This window comes from Pelodiscus sinensis, chromosome 4 (assembly GCF_049634645.1).
Source record: "Pelodiscus sinensis isolate JC-2024 chromosome 4, ASM4963464v1, whole genome shotgun sequence".
NCBI classification, from domain to species: domain Eukaryota; kingdom Metazoa; phylum Chordata; order Testudines; family Trionychidae; genus Pelodiscus; species Pelodiscus sinensis.
This window is the reverse complement of record NC_134714.1, coordinates 24,925,979-24,938,477: the sequence shown is the minus strand read 5'-3', so window position 1 is coordinate 24,938,477 and position 12,499 is coordinate 24,925,979. Positions and strand designations below refer to the sequence as shown.

At 41.7% G+C, this 12,499-nt stretch overlaps 1 protein-coding gene across 3 annotated transcripts in view; it reads left to right on the top strand.

Annotated features, from left to right (window-relative positions):
* The window catches only part of CCNK (cyclin K), a 31,880-nt gene extending 21,422 nt beyond the window's left edge, over positions 1 to 10,458 (top strand). For all 3 annotated transcript variants that reach the window (XM_006123766.4, XM_006123765.4, XM_006123767.4), the window contains 3 exons: positions 326 to 359; positions 2,447 to 2,518; positions 8,789 to 10,458. In XM_006123766.4, coding sequence (XP_006123828.1) covers positions 326 to 359; positions 2,447 to 2,518; positions 8,789 to 9,393 — 711 coding nt within the window. In that variant the 3' untranslated portion in view covers positions 9,394 to 10,458. The remainder of the gene's footprint in view (positions 1 to 325; positions 360 to 2,446; positions 2,519 to 8,788) is intronic.
* Positions 10,459 to 12,499: the final 2,041 nt, after the last annotated feature.

Here is a 12,499-nt window from a genome sequence, read left to right as displayed (position 1 = left end):
TACAACAGTATAAACTAAAGAAACAACAAATGGTATGTTAGCACTTTATAGACCATTGGTTCCCAAACCAGGGGGCATGCAGAAATTCCGGGGGGGGGCCTGAGGTGACCCAGCAACCTCCCCCCCAGTCAATCCCACCCCAAGTTTTGCTGCTACAGTATTTGGGGGGGGGGGTTGAGGGTTTCTCAAAAATCAAAAAGGGGGCGTGATGCCGAAATGTTTGGGAACCACTGTTAGACTAACAAAACATGTTTTGTTAGTCTATCAGATTTTATAGTGTATGGATCTAATCTAGATATGTGAATTTTTTTTTTTTTTTAAACAGGCTGTATCTCCCAAAGAAGAAACTAAGACATCAGGTAGTTATTGTATCTCTTTAAAATGTTTATTATCTTTCATTTTTAATAAAAACTGCTACAATCATTCTCTGCACTTTCTAAAATTGTTGGTTAGTTTACTTGTAGGTCTATAAGTAACACTGGTTGGTTGGTTTTTATTATGCAGGCTTAAATACCAGGTTTTTTTAATGGATGTTTGGAAGTACATTAAAACTGTTACTAAAGCATAGTTCATTTATGATTACAGAAATAGGCTGCTCAGTAGAACTATTAATATTATGAACGCCATCTCCATTATAACTTAAATTTCTAACAAATAATTGGCATAGCTGGCCATTTGTACCCAAACACAACAGTTAATTTGTGCAAGTAAGAAAGTTAACCATGTTTTTCCCTTGTCAGAGAGTTAGCCCATCATATGATTGTCTTCCAGCATCCACTTTGTAAAAGTTACTTTGCGGTACTTTCCAACCATGCCTCTGTAATAAGTGTGGCTAGTTCTGTATTAAAGTAATAATTTTTCATATAATCATGTTTAAAACTTGTTGACATACCCTAATAATCCTTGGTGCTATTTATTTTTATGCACAGCACTAATTTCAATTAGTATGATATTTAAGTAATAATCTGTGGTAGTGCCAGAGTCTCCAAACAAGTTGAGGGCTCATTGTATGCAGCATTGTACAATAGCGCCTCACTTAACATCATCCTGGTTTACATTGTTTTGCTGTTATGTCCCTGATCTATTAGAACATAGCCGTTTAAAGTTATGCAATGTTTGCTTATAATGTTGTTTGAATGCCTGCTAATAGGTAGGAGCTTGGAGCCAGGGTGGGCCAGCACCACCTACCTGCTGTGGATCAGCATCTCCACCCTTCCTTCTGCAGCAATCAGCTGATTTGTGGGGCCCAGGAGGTTGAGGGGAGCAGTGAAGATGTAGCATAAACCTTCCCCATCGCTCCTGAGGGCTTTCTGAACACCCTGAAACAGCTGATTGCTCTGGGTGGAAGGTGCACAGCCTGCCCTCTTTTTCCCCAGGCTGTTGCCTGCAGCAGCCAGCTGTTCTGTGGTATTCAGGAGGCATGGGGTAGGAATGAGGATGCCCTTGAAAGGAGGCATGAAGTGGGAGTGGGCCTGGATCCGAGTCCAAGTTTGAGCGCCTGTTGGCACTTTGGAAAGTCAGTACCTACACAGCAGGGCATTATCTAGGAAATATCTCACTTGATACCAACATGGTTGCTTTAGGAAAAGCTCAGAGAGTTCACGAGTAGGTCCTCAGGTAATCCTGAATTTACAGTTTAAAACTCATACTGTATGGCTACGTCTAGACTGGCATGATTTTCCGCAAATGCTTTTAACGGAAAAGTTTTCCGTTAAAAGCATTTGCAGACAAGAACACTGACCATCTCATGTAAGAAATCAGTGCTTCTTGTGGAAATACTATGCTGCTCCTGTTCGGGCAAAAGTCCTTTTGCGCAAAAGGGCCAGTGTAGACAGCTCAGATTTGTTTTGTGCAAAAAAGCCCCGGTTGCCATTTTCGCGCAAAAGCGCGTCTAGATTGGCACGGATGCTTTTCCGCAAAAAGTGCTTTTGCGGAAAAGCATCCGTGCCAATCTAGACGCGCTTTTGCGCGAAAATGGCAACCGGGGCTTTTTTGCACAAAACAAATCTGAGCTGTCTACACTGGCCCTTTTGCGCAAAAGGACTTTTGCCCGAACAGGAGCAGCATAGTATTTCCACAAGAAGCACTGATTTCTTACATGAGATGGTCAGTGTTCTTGCGGAAATTCAAGTGGACAATGTAGACAGCTGGACACAGCTATATGTATATGTCTCAGAGAAAATTTTTTTCCCTGGGAACTCTGCCACCTACCTCCTCCCCCTTTACATTAATTCTTATATGGAAATTGGATTTGCTTAACATTGTTTTGGTTAAAGTCGCATTTTTCAAGACCATAACTACAACGTTAAGCAAGTAGTTACTGTACAAACATAATAAAATAATCGTTATTCTAAAGCCCATCTGGATTTTCAATCTTAGTCTGCTGATGGAGCCATGACTAAACTTACATTTTTGTTGATTGGGGTTTTCATATGTCTTTTTTCAGAACCGCCACCATCTAAAATTCCTAAAATTGAGACTTCACACCCACCAATACCACCTGTGCACCCACCTCCAGGTAAGCTTTTATTAAAAGTTAATTCCCAGCATGCTATTTTTTTATTTAATATTTTTCTTCCGCTAGTATGGGCTAAAAGTGTCTCCTATTTTAATAAAATATATTGAAGAAAGGTGATGAAATATTTGATAGTGTAACTAAACAATCTGTGCATAAGTAAGATAGTGGCTGGAAGACTTGTTTCATATTTGAGATTCAGTATTTTATTAGTTAGAGCAGTGTTTCCCAACTTTATTTGGCCATGAAACCCTTTTGAACTTGAAAGAATTTTGCGGAACCCCTAATAAGCGTCTTGTATATGAAGCTGAAAAAGTAGACCACAAATAAGTAAGGATACTAAACAAATGCTAAACAAGCTCACGAGATCAACATTTAGTTTAATTTCACATATATAAATTGACTATGATAGATTAATCTTTGTCACGGTTACATTTTTAAATATAAGAGATCACACGCTATAATGAAGTAAAGTATTTGCAAGAGCACTACCTGCGCACTCCCATACAAGCAACTGGTTTGACAGCTGAAGCTTTGACTTTGTCTGACGCAGCACTGAAAGTGAATATGGGAATTTATGGTGGTATATAACAGGCGATCGCACCACTCACTCACTGCACGCGCAGCACTGAGTAGTGACATTATCATCCCCACTCTGGCATTACACAGGGACACTGCTCATGGAAAACAATTCATAAATACTTGAATACTAATTTTTTTTAAAAAAATCATAAAATGTTATTGTAATGGAATTTTCTCCTGGAATCCTTATTTTCACTTTGGGGAACCCCAGGGTTCCATGGAACACCATTTGGGAAATACTGGGTTAGAGGTGGTAATATCAAAGCTGATTTACAAGAAGTTTTGGAAAAATTCAGGCCAATTGGAATTTGAAAATATTAATTGAGAGAGTTTATGATTTGTGGTTTCACCATTAACTTTAGTGGGCACGATCTTCGTAACCTTGAATCCTCAAGTTTGCAAAGTATTCTGTTCCATTGTGATAATCTATAGGGAAACTTATCAAGCACCAAAAAATATAAACCATAGAAATATAGACCTGGAAGAAACCTTGAGTGGTTTTCCTGGAATTGAAGGGATACCTACAACATCCTTAACTGTATTTGTTTAACCTGTTCTTATAAACCTTCAATGACAGTGATTCTACCACTTCTCTTAGTAATCTATTTGAGTAGAAAATAGAGGCTGGTTTCTCTACAATTAAGTATGGTGAACAGATCCTGCTTCTCCTGTCATAAAACAATGGGCACTTCTTTTGGAGTAGGGTATGTGCAGCTATGATGCATATATCAGATTTATATGAATTATTTACAACAGTCCTCACATTTTCATTGAAATTTTATATGGGAGAGGGGAGAAAAAGCTGACTTTGTTCTTCTTTATAGTGCTACGCACACACCTTGCCACTGTGTTCTTCTATCTCTTGTTGTCCCCTCTTAGGAGCTGTCATTTTAGGTTTCATTCTTATAGCAAGCACTATCAAATATTTATGTCTCATCTCAGGGTCAGTGGAAGGACAGCTAATGTATCAAGGCACTGGAAACACAGTACTACAATTTCTTTCACAAACATATGGCATTTTGGAGCATTACAGGGTTCTCTGGCAGATCAAGCCCTCTTTTGGGAAATCAGTGAAGGGAAAGAATCAGTGAACCTTCCTGGTTGGCACTATATAAAAATTAGGAACTGTGTTCAAGTGTGTATACCACATGTGGGATTGTATGAGGCAATTTGAAACTACTGTCTGATGCTAGTGTAGCACCTGTCACCCTTTTATGAACACCATGCAATAGTTAATTATTTTATATATTACCGCTCAACAACTGAACTCCTTAAAATGCAGGATTTCCTACAACAGTTGTGACCAAATAGGAACTTTCATTCATCCTATTTTCAAGTATTCACATATCTTTTATGGACAGTAATACAGTGGGAATCTGGTTAACATCTGGAATATCCACTGCAGGTAGTACGAGAAGTAATGGGCTTAATCTGCAGCAAGGGAGATGCAGCTTTTAGGAAAAACTTTTGTCCATCTTCAGAACTAATTCAGAGCACTTGTTCTATAGTAAAAACTAGCATGTGCAGACTTGTCCTCTCTTTCTGTCTGTCTGTCTGTCTGTCTGTCTGTCATTTTAGTTATCCGTTGGGCAGCAGTGAAATGGTAGCTCTGCAAACTTCTCCCCTTATATGATGTGTAGTAGCACTTAAGAGGTTTACCCTATACCCCTGGCAAAACTTCAATTGCTAAATGGTGTTTTCCCACATACCCCCTTCTCCTCTGAGTGATCCTTACCAGCACCAAACACCCCTATTTGCTCTAATATAGCTTTTTCATTGAAAAGATGTCTTGTACTTTATGAAAGTGATTTTATCCTGCATACAAACAGGACATGTGCCTTAGCTTTAAGTAACAAGCTTATTTCCATCGGTCAAGCATTTTAAAAGTGGCTACTGTAGATTCTGAAGTTACTGCCATTGGGTTCTGTCAGGAGGAGATGCTTGTCTCCCCTTAGTTCAAACCAGCTTTGATCTTATTTTTAACTCTTTACTTCACCCCCAACTCTTGTCCAATCAACCTGAAGTTTCATGGGTGCAATCTTGTACCAGTTTAAGATTTTTTTTTCTTGTTTTGAGATAGGGAAAGGTGGTAATAGAAATTAGACAGTGTATGGGAGAAGAATGCTCAGATAAAATGACCCAAATTTTGTCACCCTTTCCTAATGCTTGCCAGTTTCATGGTCTCAAATCTGTATAAGTCCCTTTCATGTGGAATGGTTGCACTTAAACTAATATTCTGGCTAGTTTTTTCCACTGCCTCTCCTCTTTAGCTGATTTTTCCTTTGCATCTAGCTTTTAGGATGTGGGACTTACTGTAAGGGATAAAGCCAAACATAAAGTGGTGTCTGTCAGTTGTGACCAGATATTATCAAATATAGTTAGTGCTCAGAGATCTAGAACCCAATGGAACAGGGCCTACAGTGAGCCTGCTGTTTCTGCAAGTATGGTATGCACGATCTTACAAAACAGACCTGATAATAAAGTTAAATTGCAAAGTAACACATTGTGTTTTAGGAGGTTTTACACAGCCTCCATTTTCAAAAGCCTTTCATTTTCAAACCATAGCACAGGGCTACTCAACTTTGGAAGCCCCTGGGTGCCACAATGATACAGCACATGCTGAGGGCTGCAACTTAAGCATGGTTGCATGTACATGCAGATAGCTTTTCATACTGAGGCATGAATACAATTAATGTAAAACTTCACAACATGCAAGTCCCATTTAAGTCAAAGTTCTACTGATATTAATAAAATGCAATATTTACCTGATTTCCACCCATATGACAGCACTTTTCATGAGCAATTGTGGAATACAGGCAGTCCCCGACTTACGCGGATCCGACTTATGTTGGATCCGCAGTTACGAACAGGGCTCGCCCCGGAGAACACGGAATGCGGGACCTCACGGTCCTGCCGCCCGTGTACTCGGGGGCTTTCTCCACATCTCCCTGGTCTACAGACCAGGAAGACGCGGAGCAAAGCCGCGGAAGGGCTTTGCAAAGCCTCGGGGAAGCTGGCAGCGGAGCAGCACAGGCGCGCCTGGGCTGCCTCGCTGCCTGAGCCCCTCCGCGGCTTTGCAAAGCCTCGGAGCAGCCCAGGCGCCCCGCAGCTGTCCCACTGCTGGCGTCCTCAGAGGCTTTGCTCCCCGTCTCCCTGGTCTGCTGGTCTCCAGCAAACCAGGGAGACGGGGAGCAAAGCCGTGGAGGACCCAGGCGACGGGACCGCGGTGCGTCTCGGTCCGCCGCCCGTGTCTTCCTGGTCTGCTGGGGTGGGGGGGGGTGCAGCTAATACGCCCCCTCCCCCCCGCAGACTAGGCTTTTCTCCTGACGCCTGTGGCAGAGCAGCTGGGGTGCTGCCGGTTGGTCCCGCAGCGCCGCTCTGGGCGCTACTGGACCAACCCAGCAGCACCCCAGCTGCTCTGCCCCAGGCGTCCCCAAGTCAGCCGCTGCTGAAACTGTCCAGGGGCTGACTACAGGAAGCCCGAGGCAGAGTTGCTCTGCCCCGGGCTTCCTGGAATCAGCTGCTGATCAGCTTCAGCAGCAGCTGACTTGGGGACTCTTGGGGTTCTTAAGTTGATTCTGTATGTAAGTCGGAACTGCCGGTCAGTTTCAGCAGCGGCTGAATCTGGACGCCAGTTCCGACTTACATACAGAATCAACTTAAGAACCCCAAGAGTCCCCAAGTCGGAACTGCCGGTCAGTTTCAGCAGCGGCTGAATCTGGACGCCAGTTCCGACTTACATACAGATTCAACTTAAGAACAAACCTACAGTCCCTATCTTGTACGTAACCCGGGGACTGCCTGTAAAATATATTAAGACACCTATGACTAGTTGTGATGAGGTACCCTTGCTGATGACAAAGGTACTGTACAAAGGTAGGGAATTAGCCTTCTTCCACTGGAGGAAAATAGAAGCCCCAAAACAAATTAACACATGGCTTCAGTGTTTGTTGACATTTGTAAAGCTCTTTGAAACATGCAAATACGTCCTGCAGCACCTACAATTCACTGTTTTCAGCTACAGAGTCACACAGCTACCCTTCTGAAAATGCTAATGGCTTAAAGAAAATATTCTTTTAACATCTATATGCAAACTTTGGTTGGTTGGTTCTGGACATCCAACACTCTGGTCATGTGAAGAAGTGGGCTGTGCCCATAAAAGCTCATGATACCATCTACATGTTTTGTTAGCACTTTAAAGACTAACAGACTGTTTGCTGTTTTTTAAGTTATTCCTGTGACAGACTAACTCAGCTACCCCTCTGAAGCTTTTGTTTGAAATATAATCATGCAGATATCCTCTTCTTTCTCTCTTCTCCAAACCAGCCTAACTGTGGACTGCAGTGAGTCAGATGCCCCAAACTGCCCTCTGACTCTCTCCCCTTACTGCACAGATGCCAGCACTTAATCACTCCCTCTTTCTCCCACCTGCCATGTGGTCAGCCCCTTTACTTCCCCCTGCTTAGCCCAGGAGGATTGAAGAGACTGACAAGTCTTGCCCCCCCCCCCCTCCGCAGATGGGACTTCCCCTAAAGCCAATTAATTACTGCCTCACTGCCTTCTCCCAGCTACTCATTCCCTGTTTATCTGCTGATTGTCTTCCCTGTGGCAGGCAGCATTTAGCTGCATTTGCAGAGGCCCAGACTCAGCTGATCCCTCTGCCTGCTGGGGAGCTTTGAACAGCAGAGTGGCTGAGGCCGCCCGCGCAGCTTAAAGGGAACTTTAGTGCAAAGCCCTAAGAGCTCCAAGCCCCCAGCTGCCTCCTGTGTGTGAAGGTTCCTTAGTCCCAGTACTGCCTCTTCTCACCACTGCTGGCTGGCACAGCCCAACCTGCTGCCAGGGATGTGCGGGAGCACCTGCACCTTGCACCAGGACAGCCTGCCTGGTCTGACTGAGCCCTGCTCAGCCCAACCTGCTGCCTACCCCCCCTTGGGACCAATCTAGGGAGCGCTGCTCTTACCATGGGCCACGTGTAGCTCTGTGGAGGAAGGGGAGCGTTTGCTTCACCTCTTCGCCTGCTGGCCGGAGCTGCTTTTGCAGCCAACCGCCAGGCTGCAGCAGCAGTGCAGCCTTCTGTCTGCGTGGAGGTGGCGGGGGGTTAGCTCCTGCCGCGGACCCCATACTTTGAGACCCACTGCCCGGGCCACCTGTTGAGTAGCCCTGCCATTGCATATACTGTGACCTTTTGTAAACTTCCCCATAATCTTATTAGAACTTACAGGGCTGATTGAGGCAAACAGAGGAATGGAAGCTGGTGTAGAAATTGAAATCCCAACTCATCAAAAGAATTCCTTTCATTGTGCCACACTTGTATTTATCTGATTTGTTTCCTTGAATAAAGATCTTGAAGGCAATGTCAGCACAGGCCTTTGGAAGTTTTGTTTTTAAGTCTCTGCTGGTCACTGTGCATTTAGTCACAACTATTTGTTCATCTCAGCACTGTGGAAGAAATAAATATTAAGAATAAGGTGTTTTTTTTTAATACTGTGGGGTATCTTCAGTTTCTTCTGTGTTTTGAGCTTGGGTCTTACTGCATGTGACTTCCATATGTTTTTAGCTGTGGAACAAAACAGGAAGACAGCAGACTTCAATGTGCACCATGTTAACTTTTGGGGAAGAGCATAGCAGTGTAGGTAATTCATACTGCTGTGCTACAGAAAAGTAAATGAAGGTTTTTTTTGTCTGTTACAGAACGTAAGCTTCCTTTGACAACTGCAGTTTCAATGGGAGAAGCAGAACAAAGTACTACAGTGGATTCTGTAGACATACCAAAAGTCCAGATTCCTCCTCCAGCTCATCCTGCACCAGTACATCAGCCACCACCTTTGCCTCATCGTCCACCACCACCACCACCTTCCAGCTACATAACTGGGATGTCCACTACAAATTCTTACATGTCAGGGGAAGGTTATCAGAGTCTTCAGTCAATGATGAAAACTGAAGCTCCAACCTATGGAGCTTTGCCACCAGCTTATGGACCACCAACTCACTTGCCGTATCATCCTCACGTGTATCCTCCTAACCCCCCTCCACCTGTTCCTCCTCCGCCTACATCATTTCCACCTCCTAATATTCCACCACCTACTCCTGGGTACCCTCCTCCACCTACGTATAATCCTAACTTCCCACCTCCAAGACTGCCTCCCACTCATCCACCTCCAGGGCTGGGAATGCCCCCAACCAGTTATCCCCCACCTACAGTTCCCCCTGGTGGACAACCACCTGTACCACCTCCAATACCACCACCAGTTATGCCGCCAGTTGCAGGACTTGGACGTGCTACATGGATGAGATAGCATGAGAAAGGTGTACAGTAACTTTGAGGAATAGTTTAACAGGCACAAATTAATAGAGCAGTAACCATATTGTGAAAATAAATAGGAAGGTAATTTGTATAATCTAGATTCTGGTATAGTATATAAAGACATGGAACAGTGAAATGGAATCTTAGTTGACCTACTTACAGTAGTATTGTTGATGACAAGATATATAGGCTTTAATATAGACACAGCAGAGCTAATTAATCTAACTGTATGATTTAAACTAAGTTGTCTGGCTTAAACTGTCTGAGTTATTTCAGCACTGGATTACTTTGTACTTAGTGAATTTAACCAGCCATATTGGCTCACTTATATCAGTAAGAAGTTCTTCTAGAAATCAGTGCCTACTTTTATGTATCAAAATTAGTCAGATATCCTGAAGTTCCATCTAGACTTAAAAAAAAGCATTGTCATTAAGTAACTCTGAGATGCTTAATGTTAAGCATCAGAGCTACTTTATTTAATATGTATATATTTACAACCCCTAGCTGACAAATAATTTTGAGATGTTTGTTTTGGAATGTACTGGTATCTTGAAAAATTAAATGTTTACACCTATTTGCAAATTCTTGTACATAAATATATATTTTCTAAGTGTGAAAATCTGAATGTAACAGCATACTGTGATTTACACCTGGGTTAAAAATAGGACTGCTTCATTCACTTGTACCCAAATAAATAGGAGCTGAATTTAATGGATTTTCCAAGTTATTTCAAAAAAAATTTCCCATTAATAGTCTAAAAACTACTGTTCATGTTTATGCTGATAAAAGAAATCTTATGTAGGTGTCTTACATTTTATACTAACTCATTGAAAGAATTGTTCAGCAGTGTTCTATCAAAATTCAGAAACATCACAGCTCACTTACGAAGAATGTACTTTATTTTATTCAACTGAAAGTATACACTATCACAATCATACTTCATTTTTACTAAAATATTTCAAATGAATGTTTTACACATATCAAAAATCTGATTACTATTCCCTCTCCCTCCCCCCCAAAAAAAGCCAAAGTGGTTCAATAAAAGGTATAAATGCGTGCTACTGTCTAAAGATTTTGCTATGTACACAACAGCGGGTGCTAATTTATTCCAGTTTCTTTTGTAAATCATATACAGGAGGAATGTAAGATCACATTTAACAGAAATCAAACTTCAAACTGATTTCCCAAAGCAGCTCAAATAGACTTTCCTCGCATTATGAAAAATATACAATTTTATCACTTTACAGTCATGCACTTTGAAAAAGATCAGTAGTACTTTTTCCCCCTTCCCTCCCCAGTTTCTAAAAAGATAAAAGGTCACTTTAACACTGATTGATAGCTAATATTTGGATAAAAGTGTGCCATTCTCAAAGTTGGGTTCAGCCATGAATCACCTGAAGTTGGTTACACCATAGCATTTCAAAATGTTTGTGTGAAAATGCTTGTAAGTTACTCACTCAAACCTTAAGGGCAAGATTCTGCTTCCTTAAAGTGAGCAAAACTCACTTGAAGTCAATGAAAACTTTGTTTCAGGGCTGCCTAATTTGCAGCTTTTAAATATACTGGGGACAGTAACCCCTTGTATGTAAATTTCATAGCCATCATTTGGGGGAGGGTGTCCCTCCAACTTACTATAGAAAGTTTTTTCAGGTAGATTTCACAGTAGACCTAGAGCATAATAAAGAGTGGATTTAAATGTGCATATAAAACATGTTTTTAGACAACTGAAAGTTTAGCACCCAAGTCATTCTGTAGCGTCATTGAGTGTCATTTTCCCCAAGGAAGATACTTTAGCTCAAATGGAGCTAAATACCAAGTAGCAAACTTTAAAAAAATTACAGCACTAACTTTCATGTACCTCTATAAAAATCTACAATGCACAGCTTTTGCATATGGGACTTGTGCTACCAAGTAGAATCATACAAATATAATTCTACCCTACTTGTATAAAGGTAGTAGTTTAACTAAGACTGTCCTCTAAGCCAGCTCTCTAGGGTATACAGGCCATAGGTTTAGTGCTGTTTCCCTTTTAATTTAAAAGTTTGAGATCTGCAGAAGAAACCAGAATAGGGGTGGCCCTGGAAGCCACAATTAAGAATATATTTGGATGTGTTGGTCAGAGCTAATGAAAGTAGTAAACCGGCTAGTTGTGTTGAGAGAGCTCATTCACTGCTTGGTTGTTAGGCTAATCAATTTGGAGACCAGCAAGCATATTATCAATGCAATTAATGCTCTACAAGCTTTACTGGCAACACTTCTGCTGCGTTAGTTGAAATTTGTTGAACTAAATCAATTCTGGACACTAGCATAATTACAATGGCCTTTCATATGGATGGACTAAGCAGCCATATATACATCTGCTAGCTCAGAGGGGAAACCTTTTATTTGCTGCCCTACTCTGAAAGTGCTTTTGTCCCTGCTCTTTATGTGAAGAAAAATCGCAGAGATAAGTAAGAAAAGGAACTGCTGGATATAGTCTATACTAACAGGCCAAAAAAGGGCAAAATGAAAAGTGAGGAAGAGGAAATTCAGAATTCCCTAGAGATCAACTCTTAAAAGGCAGACAGTGTGCCATTTTCTAGAATATAGTCTGCCAGTCTACATAGACTGCATAAACCAAATAATGCATTACAGTCAGAGTTACTCAATAGTGGCTGATACAGCTTAGCTATGCTTTAGCTTGGAAGTTCACTGCTGTCTCAGGAGTTTCTAAAAATTCACTGAACTCAGCTGCCAGGACCCATTCTTACCTACAGTGATTGATGCAATGTTTTGACACTGCTTAATTTAATTTTTGTGTATATTCCTTTTCTATTTTTTTAGTGCTCAATCCTGAATATTCCTTACTCAGACAAGTAGGCTTATTAAAGACGGTGAGGACTATTCACTTGTTAGAACCGGCAAGACTAACAGTATTTATAGGTGCTTCACGCTAGCCAAAGTAAGGAACTCAGCGAATAAATACATTTGTTTTATTAGCAATAACCAACTAATTCAACTTCACGGAGGTAGCTGTAACTGGTTTTCTAAAGGGGCAACATCTAAAGTCATTAACACTTCAAATGAAGCACCAAAACCAATTTTGAAGAGGTGACATT